Below are 21,036 nucleotides of genomic sequence, written 5' to 3' on the forward strand. Positions count from 1 at the left end.
AGAGCAGAAACGCGGCGTGGCTGATTACCCCGGTGAGTTATCAGGGTTAATTAACGAGCTCGGCGGCAGAAGGCCACCAGCACCAGCCTGGGCCGGGGGACAAGGCCCGGGGGGTCACACGGGGCAACCGGGCCCTGCCCGGTGCCACAGGCCGGGGCGGCCCGTGCTGGTGCTGCCCCCTTCCCTCCGGCCGCGCACACAGCCCCGCGGGCCCCGCCCAGTCCCCGGCGGAGCGGAGCCCCGCCCCGCGACATCACCCCCGCCCTGCCGCCGTTTCCGGGGGGAGGGGGGGGCGGAACGTGGCGCCGTCGCCGTGGCGACGGGGCGGGTGACGCGCTCTACCCGCGACCCTCCCCGGAAGCGGGCGGCGCGGCGCTGATTGCGTCACAGGGGGGCGGTGGCGGCGGGACGGGCCTGGGGCGCCGCCATGGAGAGCGCGAGTCAGGGTAGGGGCTGCGGCAGCGGTGGCGGCTATGGCTGCGCTCCAACCCCCGGGGACCGGCTTTCGCCTCCGGTGGCGGGGGTCCCTGGGGCCCGGGGCAGCCCTGAGGGGGGCACACGGCCCGGGGCGGGCTGCCGTGCGGGGAGAGGCGGCCCGGGGCGCGCTGCCGTGCGGGGGGGGCCCGGTGGCGTTGCGCCACCTCCACCCATCCCCCGCGTCTCGCGTGGGCCCTGCGGGTCTTTAGCAGGCGGTGCTGGGCAGAGGAGATATTTTTGACGAGCAGAGCCCGGTGCTTCTGTCCCTTCTGGTAGGTGCACACGGAGGAAACTCCACCGGAGGTTTTTCTTCCTCTTTCTGCGAAGCCCCTTTCTTCACCTTTCCCGTCAGACGGCCCAGGTTTGCATAACGTGCTCCGCTTGCTGGCTGCTTACTCTGTCTGCCCTCTGCTCCTTGTCTGTGACAGATATCAACCTTAACTCTCCCAACAAAGGTCTGCTGTCGGATGCCATGACAGATGTTCCCGTGGATAGCGCGGCGTCGGCCAGGACCTCTGCGCCCGAAGGACTGACTCTTGCCGAAGAGGAGGAGTTGAGATCTGAGCTTGCCAAGGTAACTGGGTGCTCGCGTTTGTCAGCCGCAGTTTTGTCCTGCCAGGAAGGAGCAAACACAGATCCGTGTGCCACAGGAGCAGGACTCGGGGGGCGGGGGGGGGGGTGAGTTTTGCGGTGGTGTTACCTTTGGACTTCTCAGCTAATTGTTAAAGTGCACAAAGCTGGCAGATACTTCAAACACCGTGGTATGTTGCGTGCTCTTTCCCAGAACGACTGAATTTAGAGCTCGAAGGAAATAAGTGGCTTTTGATGCCGTGAGCTTAATCTAGGCTTTTAGCTCCATTTGAAGTGAGAAAACACTTTAGGCAAGTGGTATGCAAAAGAAACTCGATTTTCCTTGGGAAGCTGCAACAATGGAGCACTTAACGTGCTTTCTTTTTCTACCTTTTTGTCTTAAACATTTATTACCTTTTGTAGGTGGCTGGTCTTGGTGCCTATATGCTTTTGAAGAGCTGAGAGTTTGTAATGTAATATCCTAAATTGTGGGGACCTTTTGGGATTTAAAGTCAGTTTATAATTGCTATCTGAAATGTAGCTGAAGATAATTGCAGCTGTCCTTCTGTAGTCCTTTCTTTCTTTTGAGAATCTCATGGTGGTTCTTTGACTTGCAAGTTTTGGCGAGGGAGGACTTTGCTGCTCTGGGTGGTCATGCAGATCTTGGTGAACTGCAGTTAAAGTAGAAATGAACCCTCTCTGCCTGGAAATAACTCCAGAGCACTTTGAAAATGTTGTAAGAAAGATCTTTGAGGAAAAGCTCTTTGCTTTAATGACATCAGAGAAAAAGAATCATAAGACAGAAACCTTAGTTAATTAAGGTTTGGCAGCTGATTTTTATCTGTGGTTGAAGTTACAGCGCTAAGAGTGATTTTTGTTGATCTTGGTGCCATTAAGTCGCCAGTACAATGACTTGTATGGATGTTTTCCCAGTTGAAGTCTGGTCTGTGGGCTTCCCATTCCAGCACCGTTCATGTTCAGTTGAATTGTTCTGCGTGTATCTGACATCCCTACCAATTCTTTAAAGTCATATTAATGAAGTCTTACTAGTTTTGTGGGAGGTAGGAAGGTGGCTTATTTTTCAGAATTTTACTGAACTGTGACTTAAGACAAACCTCTACCTTTCTCTAAGGTTGAAGAAGAAATTGGTACTCTCAGGCAAGTTCTGGCCGCTAAAGAGAGGCACTGTGGAGAGTTGAAGAGGAAGCTAGGTTTGACTCCCTTGGATGGGTTAAAGCAAAACCTGTCTAAAAGCTGGCATGATGTCCAAGTCTCCAATGCGTAAGTGTTGCTTGTGATGCACCTTTATTTAAATATGACTCTGTAGTAATTATCGCCCAGCAACATATTCCAGGGCTCTTCCAAGTGGCTGGAGGCTTTTGCTCTGATGGGTATTTAGAATAAAAGGCAGTTTTATTCTAAATGAATTAGAGCAATGAATTTTTTTTTTTAATACGTCAATGTCTTTATGTTGGCATAAACAGAACTTTCACAATTGTGATCAGGATAAATTGTTGCTGGATGATCTTTCCAATGATGTTAGAGATCTAGATCACCACTCAACAGTCTAGTTTGCCAATTTCTGCCCATCCTTTGCGAAGGAGCTCCTGCTGCCTTGTTCTGAACTCAGACTCAGAGAAGTGCAAGAAGTTTCAAAGCTCTGCTGCATAGTGCTAGCTCAGAAGCTATTTCCTGAGTCATATAGCTTGGCTTAAAAAGTCTGCACTTCCTAGGAAAAAATTCTGTAATATTAGTGTCCATTACACATAGGCATCTCTGCCTAAAGAAGATCTGTGATTAGACTGGCTGTTCCTGAACAGGCATTAAGGGTATTGTCACTGCAGTGCTTGACAGTACCAGAAGGAGAGTCAAAGAGGTAAGTTTGGCCCTGCAGTTCTTCCTGGATGTGAAGGGCTCTCAGTAGCCATAGAGGTATCGTTCAGTCTAAAACATCTCGTGTAACTTAGCTGGAATTTGGAGTTGCTGGCAATGCTACTGCAGAGCAGATTGTTGAGCTGTTCATCTCACTGTTTATTCTTTCCCATTTCCTCATCTTCCCTCCTACATCCCTGCCCAATTTCTGTTATTCCTTTGTAACTGAAATCTGTGTCATTGTCTTCTCAAAAATGAATATTAAAGTTATATTCATTAACACTTTCTGTTTCTAGTTATGTGAAAACATCTGAGAAACTTGGAGAGTGGAATGACAAAGTGACACAGTCTGACTTGTGAGTGCCTGGGGCTCCTCAGCAACACCTCCTTGCTCCCTGCTGCGTTCCCCGATTTGTGCTGCTACTTGTTCTCACAGGTGTCAGGGGTTGACTGGGAGCTGGAGGCAGTGGTGAAGCAGGGCTGTTATTAGCAGCATGCCTGGCTTCCAGCTATAAACATCCCTCAGTTGCAGAGGAGATGAGTAAACGTTACTGCTGTCATCTCTTTCATGGTCTTGCTGTTGCAGAAGAAAAATTCCAATCAGTTACCAGACCACATTTTATTAAAAAAAAAGGCAAAAAAATCAGCCACGGGTTCCCTTTAGCTGGTCAATGGTAGGTTAGTTTGTTGTAGTAAAATATCTTATTAGTGAACCTCTATCTTTACTGTGAAACTATTTCTCTTCTCATCATCCGATGTGGTAGGCATCAGTTTGATTATTTGATATCTCTTTCTGTACGGCCACAGGGGAGAGAAGGTGTCTGAAGGCATTTACCTGTGGCTGGAAATACGGGCTGTGCAAATACAAATATATGTATGTGTGTGTATATATATATATATATTTATGTATGTATGTATATAGCCATGCAGTGGCTCTTCTGCATTGATGTATGTCAACCTTTTTGATGATGTCGACACTAGAAAGCCATGAATTTTAGTCTTTGCAGTGTATATGAGCAGATGACCGATGCGGAGAAGGAACATCTGGCTACATTCGGCTCTGGAATATATTCTTTAATTATATTAGACCTCCATTCATATTAGACATGAATCCTTTCGATTCCTGATGCATAGCTGAACGTCAGGGAGACCTTGAATGTTTTCTGCACTGAAGATTCTTTCCATTCCATGTCTTGTGCTGAAGGAAATGATTATTTAGCTAAGAGGAAATTGTGCATTGGGAGCATCCCGTCATTAGGCAGGATTGCACTGATCTAGTTGGGGAGAGTTACGCTTCTGGGTGATGTGAACTGCCTGCGATATGTCACCTCCTCTGAGCCCTTCTGCGTGTTGTCTGAGCTGGTAGCAGATGCTTTCTGTAGTACTTGTATGTGTTCTGTACCTCCAGTGTTATTTTTCACAACCCCTAAGGTACTGGTTTTTATGTAGGCAAACGTGATTTGTAAAGATTAGAAAATGAAACTAAGTTTAACAGTTTGTCCAGGTCATGCTATATCGGTAAAACATAGCTTTGGGTGTGGCAGTCAGATTTTTTTTTTTTTTTGGCTTTGAGCTCTGTTCACTGCTCTGTGCTTTTAGTATATAGCCGCCACACAGTGTATAGAAAGGGAGCAGAGGATGCAAAGTCTTTCAGTTCCTGACACCTTCTAAACTGCAGGCTTTGTCTCCTGTGCTCTGTGTTTGAACGTGCTTAAATAAGAAAGAAACTGGGGCTTAGGTGTCTTTCTGCCTCTCAAACAGCAGCTCTTTTCCTTCTGACAGAAATAAAACCTATGATACCGTAAGTGTAAAGAGACACTAATAATGTGGAAAGTGTCAAAAGAAGCATCTGTTGTGAACCTTGGCACCGTATCTAACCTCCATTGTGTTTGTAGATATCTTTCAGCCAGCAGCACACTGGAGGACTGGAATGAAAAATTAACTCAATCAGAAGCGTGAGTGTCTTAACCTTCAGTATTAACAAATGCTTTCATGACAGTCTGCTGCCACTAACGTTCTGTGCCCCTTTTCACAGTCCTCTGCTTTGACTAGATCTATTTAAACACTTCTCTTTTTGTAGCTTTCACTTTTTTAACATGATAAATGCTTCTTCTGGGAGAGGGAGCTTTTCCTCAGGTCAGTATTTGAATGATTTCATTGTGATCCGAGTGAATACTCTTCAAACGCTTGCCTGCTCTCAGAGGAGAACTGGCTGAAGCCACTGGGTACCTGAGACCTGTGTGCCACAAGTTACCACTTCAGCTGACAAGCTGTGGAATAGCCAGACTGACCTCTTCTTGTTACCCTCAACATGCTCTGCAGGGAGCAGGAGCTCTTCTTTTTGCCTTGGTACCTGGTGAGAGCAAGTGCAGCTGTAGTGACCAAGGCAGCTGCTCTGTCATGTTGGGGCCCCAGATGGACTTGAAGAGCTTAAACCTCACAGCTGTTACACTCCACTGGTTGGCTGCAAAGGTCTCTTAGCCATGTTTTTATTAAATGCCTGGAATTAAATTTTCATCTGGACTAAATTGTGGAGGCATATTATGGAAGTTGGACTTTGTCCTTCTCACTGCATCTTTCCCACAGTATATAGGGGAGTCCTTTACAGCGATGCAGTGTGAGCAGGTAGGTAGTGTCATTGTTTGCTGAACTGCTGTAAACCATGGTAAGGTAGGTCTTAGGTAAGCCAGCTCTTCCAGTTCTCTGGAGTGGGTATGAAATTCAGTCCTTTGAGCTGGCTTGTTTATTGGCAGAGTGTGTGAATAGAAGGTTTTCTTCATAAGACGGGCAAAAGATGAGCAGAGATAAAAAGTAGGAGTATCAGAAAAAACTTTAAAGTATGCAGATTCTACTTTCAGTGTTCCGTGTATGTTTACAAGAAGATGTAAATTGTCACTATTTCACTTGCTAAATAGAATGACCTTGGTTTTCATGCTTGCTGACAGTGTGACTGGCTCCAGTGGTGTTTAATGAGAGTGCTTCCCTGGGTGTCCCTGCTAGAATAGAAAACTTCTTGTTATATCTGTTTCCTTGTACTTAATAAGTGCCAGAAATGTGGCGGAAGCGTGCTTTTGTAGAGCACTTAAGACCTGAATAGCTGTGGCACACTAGTTTTCCTGCTTGTTTTGGCACAAGATAGAGTGGCAATTCATGCTACCGAGATAGATGCTGATTAAAATGGAGAGGCAAGGGGGCTTGAAAAGCAAGATTCCAGCAACGTTTCAGAAAACAAATAGAGTGTCTAAGGCTCGGTAAATGTGAAGAGTCAAGTTCAAGAAATCCAAGGGATGAGATTTTACTCGTATGTTTTGGTGGTTTTTTATTGCAAATGCATTCTGTTTCCTGTTGTTCAAGTTTCTCTGCATTATAACTAACAAGCATCCTGACTGAGCTGGGAATAGGCCTAACTTGTAAGCTTATGGTGCTTTTGTGCACTGCTGAATTTCCTGGTAGCTGCTGTTCCCAGCCACAGAGCTTGACTTGCCCTCTGCAAGCTGTGCAGAAACAGCACAGAAATCAGCCCAGTCTGTCCCTAGCTCCAGTTTCCTTGTAACCAGGACGTGACACGTGTTAGATGGCTTGTGCACTTAGCCAGAGAGCACAAATAGCGATTGCTGGATAAGAGCAAGTGAGAAGAAGCTGGTATTAGTGGATAAACGAGGATTTGAGGGTGTGGGTCTGGCTCCTCCCCGTCAGGGTATATAGGAGAGGGATGCAGTGAAATGGTTGAATATCACAGGATGAACACCACAGGGCAAAGATAATTTCTGCAGCTTCTGCTGCAGCCAGTTGCCTGTTAGTGGAGCAAGGTATTAATTTGAGCTCATATTCATTAGTCCCAGATTTAGATTATTCTATTCTGCTTTGTACAGGTGCTAAGGGAAGAAAGCGAGTGACTGTGAATTTAAAGCCAGGGTAGACCTGGCCATGTCTCTTGCAGGAGAGTAGGAGAGTAGTTGTGATTTCTAGGTCAGTGCTGGGTGTAGTTAAGTTGCATTAAAGTCTTGTATAACCTGATCCCTGGTTGTCACAGATGCAGTTCCACATGTGTGTCTGATGGCAGTTCTGGGTTAAAGAGCTTCTCATCTCAGCTGCACTTCCCTGGTTCTGCCTCCTGCGTTGCAGCAGTGGAGGTGTGTACGTGTGTGGGGGAGCTGTGGATGCAGGACTAGACCGGCGATCTGATCTGTCTTTTTTTCTTCCAAGTTTATATTTCAGCCGGGTCATTTCCTTGATCTACATCGTGGTGTCAGCACAAACAGTCGAGCATACTCAGGCAGAAGGAGCAGCACCTGAGTGCTAGATCTTCAGTTATCTTAAGAATACTGCTGTGAAGTGTGGAAAATACAGTTGGGAAATCTCTGGCCTGTATCTGCTGAAGTTAGATGTAATACCTGTGAGTTTGTAGTGTGTGCATGGTGTGATGGTGTCTTTTGAGTCTGTAAACCATTCTTCTCATCGCTGATCTGAGTGAGCTGGGTGCCAAGCAGATGTAGAGTCAGCTTCGGTGAGCACGAGGTCTTCGGTGTTTCTGTTGGGCAGCTGTAAATCAAATCCCACGATAGGATTCAGCCGGCCAGGGAGGAACCTGACTGCTGAAGTCAAGGATTGAGGTCCTCCTCTTCCAAAGCAACTTTGGCCCTAGGGTTCAAACATCATTATTGCCATAGGAAGGCACATGTAAGAGCAAGCCCCTTTGATGATGACCAATTCACTCCTCAGTTGTCCTGAGGTGACTATTTCTTGCAAAGGGTTGTGCTGTGGGGAAACAGTATCGAGGCCTTGCTGTTAGGGCATACTCGGGTTCTTCTGGAGTTGCTGAATTCAAGAGGAGTTGGTCTGAAAAATGTGTGGTTTATAGGAATTTTCTTTCAGGAACAGGAAGAGGGAAGGTAAAGCTGATGTGGTTTGGCCCTGTTCTGCATGACTCGTGTACATTCTTGATTTACAAATACTTGGCTCTGGTCTTACACAAAAAAAACCAAGCAACAAACCAACGTGTTGTAATTCAGGTGCTGTGGTGCTGTCTCCCGCACCTCTTTCTGAAGAGAATGAGCTTTAAGTCAGTCAGCTGTCACCATGGTGCTTCTAGCCTTGGGAGCTCAGGCATGAGTGAACACACTAGACTGTTTATAATGCACTTCTCCTAAATATCCTAGTCAGGCAAAAGAGTAATCTCAAGTTTAAATGTTTGGAATAAGAAAGCTTGGCTTAAATGGTTGAACTTGTTTTCCAGCCCAAGTCTTTTTTTTTTTTAAATAATTTGAAGAATGCCATAAATCTAGATGTTAATCACCAACTGTGGAATAGCTTAGAGGGGATGAGTTAATGAATGTGGCTCAAAGAATTTTTGTTTCTGAGAGTAGTCCCATCTGAAGGGAACAAAGGTTCTCTAGTGTCTGTCTTCTCCCAGCTCTGGTATAAACTCAAATGTAATCAGCTGACAAATACAAGCTGTCAGACTTTTTATGTATTGTGGTTAATGGTAACTGATAGGAAACTTCTCTACCAATTTATTTCTAAACTGCAGTTGTAGGAATAATGCTGATTCCTGCATTTCTTTGCTATACAGTGATGCTAGTCTTGCCTCTTTCCTCCCTAACCTAACACTACAACAAACGCTGCAACTGCTTCAGGGCTGCAAGGATATTACGGAATAGGCTCCTAGACTTGTTTTCTCAAGAGACCAAAAGATAGTTGTAGAGCAAATAGGATATGATGCTATGGTGTTAGAGCTTCCACCTGGAAAATGGGGGGGTTTGGTTTTTTTTGTCTTTTTGCAAATGTTTGTCAGATTTAAGAACATATGGTCAAAATGGTAAAGTGAGTGTATGGAAAGGTTAATGCTACACCTGCTGCCTTTTTAAAACTTCAAGTCTTTGAAGTTTGCATATGCAGGACTGGAAGGGGCTTTTTCAGTGAAGTCAGTGCAGCTCACTAACCTAGCTTCTTTCCTTCAATATGGGTTCCTTTTTCAAAATGGGGAGGAATGCTTCTTGCTTTCAGATCCTACCTGTTATTTCAATTTACGATGTTTTTTTTCTATTTAGTTATAAGAAGACCCAGGAAACCCTTTCCCAGGCAGGACAGAAGACTTCAGCAGCCCTTTCCAATGTAGGTTCTGTTATCAGCAGGAAACTTGGTGACATGAGGTAAGATTCTGTTTCGCGCTCCAGTGCTTTGATGTTGGTTTCAAACAATAATGAGACTTTAGACAATAACTAGACTTTTTTCCATTTTTTTATTTAGTTGGTAGCACATTGCTGTTGATGAACTACCTTCTTCTGTGTGGCCCTGTACATCGTAGTTTAGGCCAGATTAAACACTTATTAAAGACTTGATGGGATTAAACCCGTTCTAAGGCATTTAAGTTTGGTTCAGCTTAGGAGAACTGTCAGAACGTTTTTAAGCAGCCTTCCTCCTTTTACTGTCATACGGTTTCACTGCAGCTTTTATGTCATATGTAAGAAACTAGTATTAAAGTTTATTTTTTCCCTTCATTGCTGGATTATGGAAGTGTGTTTCCTCAGCGTTACTGCTTAGGGCTAGAAGGGGGTCACCACTCCTGTGCTCTGTTATGCTTTAAAATGGGGCAAAGTCTAGATGCTGCATTTCATGCGGTATCAAGTCCTGTGTGTTGACTTTCTGCACAGAAGGGGAAAATGCCTTCCAGGAACAGTTGTGTCATGTTGATTGGAAGATATGAATTGATTCAGAAGCTCATGACAACATTAAAAATTTCTTCTTGTGCTTGGTGGTTATCTAGAGTCCTTAAGCAGATGACTGACGAAGCAACTGCAAATTTAAACCTCTCTGAATTGGAAAGTGAAGGGCTGGTTCCCTTGGTTGCTGGCTGAGGTTCTTGCTCTGCAAATTTCTCAGCCGTACGAAGTTGAAGGTTAGAATTAGTGATTTACCTGATCTTCAGAACTTTAAGCTAAAGATTGCTTTTCCCATTAAAGGTAATGTCCAAGTTTTTCATGCAAAATACCTTGAACACACCTTTCTTGGAATAGAGAGCTGATTCTGAATATACAACCTGTCTAGGTAGTAAGGAAGTATTCTTAGAGCTTTTATTTAACATGATTGAATGGGTAGCTGTCATTCTTTGTAGGGAGTTTCCTATTCTACTGTGGCTGGGAGTATCCAAGTGGTAAGAACTTGTTGGCCTCTCTAGTATCATGGTACTGATTTATTCTAGTTCTGTCCTTGGTGAGTGAGTTACTGTGTTCCTGGAGGGTAATTTTTGGTGAGCGTTTTCAGTAGCTCACTTCTCTGAATTTGGCAGAGGACTAGTTGGTTTCCTACCCTTTCCAGTTTTTCTTTCTTGGAAACTACCTGGTCTACGGGAAGAAGAGATTTACATGTAATCACAGCAGACCGATGTTGGTGCCAGATGTGGTGGTAATAGATTTTCCTAAACTGATAATAGTGACGTAAATCTGTGGCCTGACTTCTGCAAGCTGGTCAGGCTGTTGTGGCAAAGGGATAGGAACTGTGCTTTTTAGACCCAACAGGGAACTCCTGAACCAGTGTTGCTGCCAGAAGAAGCTGTTCTGACAGGCTTGGTCCTGCCTGTTGTCTTTTGGTTGGGAGAATCCAGTTCACCATGTAGCTGCAGAGATGTTTGTGCCACCCCAGGAGCAGATGCTGGAGGGAGGGGACGCGTGGTTGAGAGAAGAGTGTGCCCGTTACTCCTGGTGACAGAGCTGGCCTGACACAGTCGTAGCGAAAACTGGCTGTGAAGTCAGCTGGCCTGCAAACAAGTCAGACCTTTGCAGCAATGATGTTGCTCAGCATTAGTCACCAGTTTAAAGATCTGCATTCCTTTTTATAGCTAATACCTTGGGTGGTGTGTTATGAAATAGAGGCAGCTTCTGTCTTATGTCTTGGGAATCCCTGCCAAAGATATTTCAGCAGGATTTGCTTTGTATATGTGGCCCTGTCGGGGAACACAGTAACGACTGTTTTTTTTTAAGACTTCCAGTTTTTGTATGTGTATATAAGCAGACTTCTGTCTCCTGTGCTGCATTCAAGTCTTGATCTTTCTGATTCTGAATAAGGTTTTAACTCTGAGCAAAAGTGTCCACAGGAACTGTGTCACTTTCTAACCTTGCCAGGTGAAACTTTGAATGGTGTTCTGAGATGTGATCAGAGCTGACGAGGAGTGAAGTCTGTTGTGTTGTTGTGATCGCTTCTCTGGAGGAGTGGGGGTGATCTCTGTTCCCAGAGAATCTCTGTTACAGGCCTTGTAGCCTACACTGCAACCTCGTTCCTGTACTTTCTTTTTTCCTCTTACACTACAAATTCACTTGTAAAGCAGGTTTATTTTCCATCACTGGAAGTGTTGAGATAACAGAAGGGATTTCCTTGTTTAGTCAGCCTTCACCGGTTGATAAATGCAAGGAAGGCGTGAGGAGTGGGACAAACGCCTCTGATACACGGAGGGCGTAGTCATAATTCCATTAAAAACACTTGGACCAAAATGCTGTGAAACACAAGTAATGTGTCCCTGGGTTAAATCTTTAGGGTCACTGTATTCTGGTCAAAATAATTCAAAATGTTATAGCTGTGGACTGTAAGGAGACATTGTGAAGTGAATGCGGTGACTGTGCACTAACTGTATTAATGCTGTTGCTCTATTAGCTTGCCTTGAGGGGAGAAAATGTTCCTTAATTAGTGGGTGGGATTTTTCAAATCTTGGCCAATTCAGCTTTTTCTGTTATCTCCACGTACAGTTAAAAAGTAAATTGGCTTTCAGATGTTCTGTTCCTGCATTTTACTGAGCCCAGTAAACTGCAAAATAGAAAGTGTTTTCTTTTTGTTGATAACGGCTTGCTTTGTGGTTTTCTGTCCCCCAATACACTCCATATTGCCTGATGAGGTCTACGCTACATAATACTACAAGCAAATTCATTGTGAAATGTTAGCCCAAGCCCCAAAGGTGCCTGCAAATTCCTGAATTTATGTAAACTTTAAATCTTTATGAAAGGAGGAAAAGGGTTACTGCTAGGTCCAGGCCAAGATACTGAACAAATGAACCAGTGCTTGTGGTATTGCATACAGAGTAGCATGGTGCATGGACATGTGTTATCTCTGGTGTTCTCCTTTTAAGCAAAAGTAAGTAGAAAGTTAATTTATTTCACATGCAAAGACAGCATTTCACGGAGTCTGCCCTGCCAAAGAGCTGACTTGGATGCATGGGGAAATGAAACCGCAAAGCCTAACGTCTTTGCTCTGGCTGTGAGGAAAAGCCCTTGTACTCCTTGCCAGGTACTTCAGATCCAACTTGCCATGACTGCTTCCTGCTGGAGGGACAAAAATGATATTTAAGTGGAATAAAACACTGCTTCTGGTAGGTGAAGCTCCTTTAGAGCATCCTGGTAATCTCACCAGGAGAAGTAGGAAACCTTGGTCTGTTATTTCAAATGACTACTGAGATGCTACTGCCTTGCAAAATTACACGTGAAAATCTGGTAACCTGATGGGGGATAGTTTGCCTTGAAGCCTAAAAATGAGCAACTAAGTTGTGGGGTAAACATGATACCTTTTATCCAGATACTCTGATCTTTATTATGCTGAGATGTGTTTGTTCTCCGAGCTGTAACTTTGAGATCTGCAGGCTTGGCAACATAACGTGCAGGTATCCGTTGCAGGTTTCCGTTACCGAAGTTCTCAACTGGAAGTCCTAGCAGTGCTGTCTTTGTATGAGATCTCGGGGGGGGAAATGGGCAAAGGAGGTATCTTTACCAAATTAGCTAGCGCTTGGTAAAGCCCTCAGTTTAGGAAAACATGCTCTAAAAAAAAAAAAAAAAAAAATTGCATGAAAGCAATGGATGGGAGTAGGTAAAATGTTTTGGGTTTTTGTTGTTGTTGCACACCCACTCCTTTCCCTCCCCAGCACCCTGGCTCTAACTTGCTGTAGGTGCTCTTACTGTTCTCTGAAAAACCTCTTAGCTTGGCTTGAGTTAATTAAAAGCAATTGGTTTTTGCTTGCTTCTGTAATCTATTTTGAGAGGCTTCCTCCTGGCTAGTTGACTTTGCTGTCCCGTGATCCTATGACCACGTCCCTGCTTAGCTGCCCCGCATTTATTGTTGAGATCTGCACAAGTGTCTGACTGTTGCTTCCCTTTTCTCTCTGCTGCTCGTGGCTTCTCCCAGGGCTCACCCCTTCTCGCATTCCTTTAGGTAAGATACTCTTCAAGGCTGCTAAAAGAGCATTTGTTTCTATGCCAGGCCCTTGCAGACGTTAAGGGGGAAGCTGATTATTTAAGCCTTGCCTACACTTTTGACACAGATTGAGAAACCTTCCACAAACCAATGCCCTGTAATTGACTTTTGTGTCACAGTTGCAGTTTGCAGTTAAATATTCATGCTTACAGTCCTATGTCTGGAAAATTAAGTTCTGGGCTGCAGCTGTTAAATAAGAGAAGAGAGGGCTGGCTCTTAACACTTCAGTCCTCTACGGCAGCCTGTGTGTGTGGACAGCAAGTGCTTAAGAACCAGGGGTACGCTGCTTTTGCGTGGTGTCTGTGTAAAATTGCCATTTAACTTTTTCCTCCTTATTCTGCATGCTTCCGAGTAGCAGTTACTCCATTCGCCACTCGATAAGTATGCCAGCAATGAGGTAATGTAGCAAATACCTGTGTCTCCTGAGTAGTGGGGTCGGTGGGAGAGTACAGCTGACTCTGTCATTATTTGGGTTTTTGTTCTGATTTGTACAACTGGTTTCCCTTCTTAAGCAAACCCTGCTCAGAGTATGGGGTAACTGCATCCCACAGCTTGAGTAATTCCGGGTGGTTTTTTACCCAATCTCTCTTTATGGTTATTAGCACCTGTGTTGTTCTTGGACTAAGCGCAGTGTTACAACTGTGCTAAAGTCTAATTGAAATTCGCAGCTTTCAGAGGTCCCTGAGGAGCGGAGATTACAGTCCTCCTCTCGCAACGTACGGCATGGGCGTCACTAATACCGAGGTGATTCCCAAGCTGGACCCTCTGTCTCCAGCCAGGAGGCTCAGTGCCCTTCTCGCCTGCCCTTGTGGTGCATTAGGTGGTGATCTCCTTGCAGGAGAAATGACTGCCAGGGCTGGACGAGGCCCACAGAACCTCTCCATTCATCCTCGTTCCAGATCGACGGAGGTTATTTTATGGGCGCAGATATAAAGCGGTTCTTTGGAACAAAAATAACTGGGATGCGGCTCGTCAGCTCCCAGTGCTCCCGCAGCCTAGCCCGGGGAGATCAGCTCTGGATGCGTAATTGCCCGGTCTGAATGCTCGGTACAGAGCACTCCCCTGGGATCGTTTGCATGCAGAGCAGCTTGTTAGGTTGTCAAACAGTTGACCTGGTTTTCTTTGCTAGAAATGCGAAATCCTTTGATTAATTTATTACACTGTGGTTTTTAGGAGCATTTCCTGATGCAAATGATCACTCCTGTAGTAATGAAACCGCCCATAGGTACAGGCACATGGCCCTTCCCCTTCCTGTCCACGGGATGCAATATGGGAAACTGAAGCCTTTGTTTTAAACCCTTCTCAGCTTTTCCTTTCCATTATTTAAGACAGCATGCTTTTAGCTGGAAGCCTTGTAGAACTAAGAGCTAGCTTCTTCTCTACTTATCATGAGTTGATTCCCTAGTGAACTAGAACTTGTTTCCCTCAACATTTTAGCTTGAGCAACTGGGTGGATTGCACATGCTGTCACTATTTTCCTTCAGAGTTTGTATGTGGTGGTCTTGTCTGGTGTGCCTGAGACATTTGTGCCAAAGGCTGTGAGGAGCTGGAAGTGTTCTGGGTGCTGCTGTCGCTGCGTGGGAATGACCAGGAAGCGCAGTCACACTGTGCAATTTGATTTAGTTAAGAACTAACTTGTCTTGATCTTGGTTTTTTTTTTTTCCCCCCTCTCCTTTCGTCAAGGAATTCTGCAACCTTCAAGTCATTTGAAGATAGAGTTGGGACCATAAAGGTAACAGTCTGCTTTGTCTTGTAAACGTATAGCCTGAATCCTCATGCAGAAACTTTAATTTCTGCAATGTTTTTCTTGTAGACTAGTATTTGGGCAAATGGCCTCTCAGATATGTGAAGTCTTTGCTACAGTAGGTGACCTTGACAAGTGGGAATTGGCTTGGCATTCTCAGTGCTGGTTTCTTGTTATCCTAACGCTCTTCTCTTCTTTCAGTCCAGAGTGGTGGGCAGCAGGGAAAATAGCACTGACAGCCTCCACTCCCCCTCGGGAGCTGGAGACAAGCCTCCACAGGACAACGCTCCTTTCTAGACCTGCGACGTGGCTCTGCACGGCTGTGCGCAACCGTAAGAGCAAGCCCTCTCCCTCCCAAATCTTCACAACAGCGACGACATGCGAATCCAAGACGGGACTGAGAGCCAGTCTGGAGAGATCCATCGTTCATTCATAGACACTGCTGCTGGATCCAAGTCAAATAAAGAGAATGCAAAGTTTTGTACACAAATAATATTTTACACTAAAGTTTGTAGATTAAATGTATCACTGCTGTCCTTTTGGGAGAGCACGTAAGATGGAGTTTCCTTAAAGTAGCTCAGAAATGCCACTGGTATAGATAAAAACAGTTTTCCCTTGTCTGACATAACTTGCAACTGATACATTGCCCTGAGCAGCGAGGAGGGCAGTTACCGGAGAAGCCACGTGCACGGGCATCTTAGCTTTAGCTTCTGGCTGCATTCTCCGTTCAGAGCATGCCACGCAGCTACTCTGTGAGCTCCCAGGCTTCTCCCGTTACTGTTTGCTCTGGCTCTCATTGGAGTTAGTCTGGTAAATGGGGTAAACAGTTGGAGTTTGTTTTCTGGGCTCCCAAAAGGGAAACTTCACTTAGCAGCTGCCTCGTTGCTACACTAATGCTCTAGCTTTAACAAAACTAAAATCTTTATTTTTAAATGCAATGAACTTTAAAGAAATAAAGCTTAAAAAAAAAAACACAAACAAAAAACAAAAACCAACAAACCACGCTTCGGCATCCTGTTAGGGAAATGCTCCCTTGGACTCTGAAACTGCATTGCAAGCCTTACATCACCTTATGCTGTACTCGTTTATCATTTTTTTTCCTATAGAGAAGACTGTAAGGGTTATAAAGCTGGATGTTGAGCGCTGGAGTTTTGCATCATACGGTAGTAGCAGCATGCTTATAAGCCCGTTCTTGTGTTAAATTCAGTGGTGCACTCCATTTCCTGAGTGTATGAAACTTGCTTCTCCCTTCTCAGTTTATGCCTTTGTCCTTGGAGGAAGAGTTTCTGAAGGCTGCTAGCAACAGGGCCGGGGGAAACGGGCCAAAGCTGTCTCTAGCAATATGGACACCATGTTGGGGGGACTCTGCGGGCTCCTCCGTCTGGTACATCTGACTCTGACTGGACGGTTTTTTCAGTTGAAAGCCCCAGCTCTAATCTTGGTTTACAAGACTGGCAGAGAGTCACAGAGCTCAACCAGTTCCTCCAGGGGCTGGATGTTTTGCTCTTTTGATGTCCAACTTGATTGCTCAGGAGCTGAAAAATTCTGAGTTTCTAGAGGCCTGATCTTAGCCTAGGCAAGGTGCCGCTGCATAGAGATACCTAGAGTGAGCAATTCTGTGCCTTAGAGGCGACGTGGGACTTACTCAGGTCTTTCGACTGGCTTACGTACATATCGGGGTAGTTTTAGTGGTTTATCACCCTGGAGGGACTGAACCGTCGCTGACCCTTCTTTAGAGAAGCAAGTTTTGTCACTTCCCGGCTGATTAATCTCCGTTTCCCCCACCCCTGCTCCCCTCCCTCTGCAGACCTGGGGACACAGGAGGAAGCATCAGAAGGCAGATGTACGAGGCAGTAGTGGAGTGTTGAGTGTCATTTACCGGCGCTCCGTGTTTGACTGGAGCCTCCCTGCGAGGAGCAGAGCCGGTGAGACGGGGACCGCTGGAGCTTGGGTATTGAACTGTTTCTCTTTACAGATAAAGACTGAGGAAACTTGTCAATAAAGCATTCCTTTGGGAGAAAATGGGGTGACTGTTCTTGTCTTGGCCTATCTAACAGAACTAAAGTCTGCTCGTAGGTGCGTGTTACGAACTTGTCACCCAAATTCCAGCCGCCTGCAGTGGCTGGAGGCGAGAACCCACTGAAATATTCGTTCTGTCCCTCTGGCTTCTTTGTCTGTCGGCTCTGTCTGCTTTCTCATGAAGGGATGTACTAAATAATACTCACATTCTGGTGTTTCCTTTTTGAGACACCGAACACCAGCTGGTTCCCAAGACGTACCTGTGCTCAACCAAGGGCTGCAAGCCCGCGCTTATCCTCTGAGTACCCTCGTGTTGCTCCCTTCACCGCTGGTGCATCAGGCGTGCCTCCTGCTTCCTCCCACCGTTCTGGGCTGGGAGCGTGGGACCGCGGCCGCAGCGGTAACCTTGGCAGTGGGGGCTGAGGCTGGAGAAACTTCGAATGTGGAAAAGCAGCAGCTGTGGTGCTGGCTCGGATTTACAGCGTGATACCTCAGGGAATCGGTTTCTTGGAAGCTCTGGCAGTTGCTACTGATTTAAACGGTACGGTGCAGAGGGAGCAGTGAATCATAGAACCACAGAATCTTTGGGTTGGAAGGGACCTTCAAGGCCATCTAGTCCAACCCCCTGCAGTGAGCAGGGATATCTGCAACTGGAGCAGGTTGCTCAGAGCCCCGTCCAACCTGACCTGGGGTGTTTCCAGGGATGGGGCATCCACCACCTCTCTGGGCAACCTGGGCCAGGGTTTCACCACGTTCATGGTAAAAAAATTCTCCCTTGTATCTAGTCCAAATCTGCCTTCTTTTAGTTTAAAACGATTCCCCCTTGTCCTATTGCAACAGGCCCCACTCAAAAGTCTGTCCCCATCTTTCTCCTCAGCCCCTCTCAGCCCCGGCAGCTGCAGGAAGGTCTCCCTGGACCCTTCTCTGCTCCAGGCTGAGCCCCCCCAGCTCTCCCAGCCTGTCCTCCCAGCAGAGCTGTTCCAGCCCTGGAGCATCGCTGGGGCCTCCTCTGGCCCCGCTCCAGCAGGTCCGTGTCTCTCCTGTGCCGAGGGCTCCAGAGCTGGACGCAGCACTGCAGGGGGGTCTCCTCAGAGCGGGGCAGAGGGGCAGGATCCCCTCCCTCGCCCTGCTGGCCACGCGGCTTTGGGGGCAGCCCAGGACACGGTTGAGCTGGCACGTTGCTGGCTCACGTCCAGCTTTTCATCCGCCAGGAACCCCAAGTTCTCCATGGGGCTGCTCTCCATCCCTTCATCCCCAGCCTGTGCTGATACCGGGGGTTGCCCTTGGCCTTGTGGAACCTCATGAGGTTCACACAGGCCCATTCCTCGAGCTTGTCCTGGTCCCTCTGGATGGCATCCCGTGCCTCCGGCGTGTCAGCCGTCGGGAGCTGCTCTCTTAAATGGAGAAGGGCCATGGAGGGCAGGAGGCCAGCGGAGCTCTGCAGCGCTCGTTTGCCGTGCCTGCAGAGCAAGGATGCCCGGCGAGGTCTGAAGCGTCTGCTTGATGGTGAGGGTTTGGTTTTGTTGTTGTGGAGTTTTGCTTGTTTTGAAGGTTGGGGGTTTTTCTGCTACTCGACGTGCGACGGTAGAAGGGGCTGTATGACACGGGGGAGAGGTGCTGCGGGGAGCGCCCCGGCCGCGGAGCTGGGGCCATGAGCTCCCGGCGAGACCCCTGGTCCCTTCCAGCGAGGGATCTCGGCTGTTTTGAAGGACAGTTAATTAAGCCTTCCCTTCCTGATTACAGGCTGGATGGTTTTTTCGTCGCTTCCCGGTTTCTGAGCGTGCTCCTGGTGGCTCTCGCGGGTGCAAACCCCCGGTTTCCGTCGGGGCAGGGCTGTGGGCTGCAAAGGGCCGGGGGGACGCGGCGTCCTTCCCTGCAAACACCCGGCACCGGGAGCGCCCGACGTCCCGGCAGCCTCTTGTAGCCAGGGGAGAAGGCTTTGGCAGCGATATTCCTCTTCTGTCCGTCCCCGGCCAACAGCCTCGGGGGGCCAGAGCTGCTCAGAGGGGCTCGGGGCAGCCCAGTGTCCCTGGGCGGCTCTCCTGCTGCCTTGGAGCCTGGAGACGGTTTGTCCTGCAGCTCTTTCAGCGTCATTTCTCTCTCCTCCCTCTTTGCCCTGTTGCTTCCCTTAAATGAAACATCCTGATATTAAATCTACGCTAACGAGGCTGGCGTGCAAGACCCGTCGGAGCTGGGATCAGGCAGCGACAGAACCAGCAACCAAAACAGCGTCTCCTCTTTCCAGCTCCTCTGGTTTTACCGCATTATTTTCCTTTTTTTTCCTCATCGCCGAGGACTTGCTGGGCCTCCTCCGACGGCTCCTGTGTTTCGGGGGGGTCCATGCTCAGCAGACGTTATCGACTGGGGATGCGGTAGCTGACGAGAGGCTCTTCCCGTGGCACTGCCTCCGGCGCTGCCGCCTCCCCAGGAGGATGCTCGTCCCTCCCCGCTGCCGCGGTTCGTCTCTGCTGGCTCCGTGGTGCGAAGCGCGGGACCGGGTGACGCAGACAGCCCGTTCCCCATCTGTTTCCAAGACGGGTGCTCACGCAGCAGCGTCTCTGCACAGCCGGATCCCGCTGGATGCATTGGGGAGATAATTTAGGTCTGTAACTGGGCGAGCACCCAGCAAACAGGAGGGAGCTGAGGTTCGCCGAGGAAGGGAGAGCAGCAGGCGCTCCCAAGGAAGCTCGAAGCCACATTTTGGGGTGTGGTGACACATGAAAGAGACTCGGCAGTCGCCATTGTCCCCTGCCAGCAAGCAGCCAGGGACAGGCTCACCCTCCTGGCTTGAAATGAAAGCTGCCTGGGGGATTTGTGACGTTTGTCTCCTGCCCATTGAGGAAGAGGATGGGAGCCCTTGTCCCGGCAAAGCACAGACCCCCGGCTCCTGCATCACTGGGAGTTTCCCAAAGCGCAAGGTGACACACGGTGGCTGAGCCGGCAGTGTCCAGAGCCAAGCACTGGCCCAAGGCTCCGAGCCCTGGGCCGACTCCCTGAGCCCCTGTGGGTGCGAGCGGCTGGGGCTGGCCCCGTGCGGCGCCGGGTGGGTTCAGCGTCTCTTCTTGGGTGCAGACTCCATGCAAGGTCCAAGGTGCGAGGTCGGTGCTGGGGAGCCCCGCGCGTCACCCGTGTTTTGGAGGAGGAGAGGCACCGGGTGTCCTTGTGGCTGGGACGGCGGCTCAGCAGCTGCTGAAGGAAGCTGGGGCTGGCACGAGGAGAGGGTGTGTGTGCCTGGTTCACGGTGACGACTCCGTTGGCAAACAGGATTCATCATCGTGCATTCCCTTCAAACGTGAGTCAGAGGCAGCAGACGGGAAAGGCCGTTAGAGCCGCCCGGGGAGGCTGCGCGCCAGCGGGGCCAGGCAGCATTCCCACACCGGCACTGGGGTCACTTGCTCTCGGACACGCTGGATGGGGGAAAGCCGGGCTCTCACCTGCCGGTGGGAAACAGCAGCGTTCCCCAGGGAGCGCCGGGAGACTTGAGCAACGGGCAACAACACTCAGACTCTTGAGCTTAAAAACCCGTTTTTCTCTAATCGTTTGTTCATTAAGAGGAAGGGGCTCAGCACCGTGCCCTGGGGCTGCGCGGGTGGCAGGTGGGGCGCAGCGCCCCGGGAACAGTGCTGCACAACCCTGAGGGTCTCTGTGCCCCAGCGCTGGGGCCTCAGCGCCCTGGGCACCTCCTGGGAGGGCAGCAAAGACTGAGCCTGCAGCCGAAAGGTGATGTGCGTGTCCTGTCCCCCACCCCGCTGCAGCCCCTGTGCCCCAGCCCCCTGCCCCATTGCAGCCTGTGCCCCATTGCAGCCCCTTTGCCGCAGCCCCCTGCCCCATTGCAGCCTGTGCCCCATTGCAGCCCCTTTGCCGCAGCCCCCTGCCCCATTGCAGCCCGTGCCCCATTGCAGCCCCTGCCCAGTCCCGACAGCAAAGCGTGAAGTGTAGCGAGCGCGAATAACACTGCCAGATCCCTGGTGGTCTAGTGGTTAGGATTCGGCGCTCTCACCGCCGCGGCCCGGGTTCGATTCCCGGTCAGGGAAGCTTCATTTTTGCCGCGCTCTGCCCGCTTTTCGGCCTCCCCCCACCCCCACGCTGCGCGCTCCGCGCACCCACGGCCACGCATGCCCGCG

At 48.5% G+C, this 21,036-nt stretch overlaps 1 protein-coding gene across 2 annotated transcripts; it reads left to right on the forward strand.

Annotated features, from left to right (window-relative positions):
- Positions 1-427: 427 nt before the first annotated feature.
- On the forward strand, positions 428-15,190 carry TPD52L2 (TPD52 like 2; the record flags this gene model as incomplete). 2 transcript variants are annotated; one of them, XM_082007020.1, is made up of 9 exons in its annotated part: positions 428-446; positions 906-1,051; positions 2,180-2,328; positions 3,216-3,275; positions 8,970-9,071; positions 13,081-13,107; positions 13,505-13,546; positions 14,833-14,881; positions 15,095-15,190. In XM_082007020.1, 9 exons carry the CDS (start codon positions 428-430, stop codon positions 15,188-15,190), a joined length of 690 nt encoding a protein of 229 aa, XP_081863146.1. The 2 variants fall into 2 exon arrangements, with proteins under 2 accessions (XP_081863146.1, XP_081863147.1); XM_082007021.1 differs by lacking the exons at positions 13,081-13,107; positions 13,505-13,546.
- Between the last annotated feature and the right edge of the window lie 5,846 nt (positions 15,191-21,036).

Source organism: Phaethon aethereus (genome assembly GCF_964289735.1).
Source record: "Phaethon aethereus genome assembly, chromosome: 16".
Classification (NCBI taxonomy): domain Eukaryota; kingdom Metazoa; phylum Chordata; class Aves; order Phaethontiformes; family Phaethontidae; genus Phaethon; species Phaethon aethereus.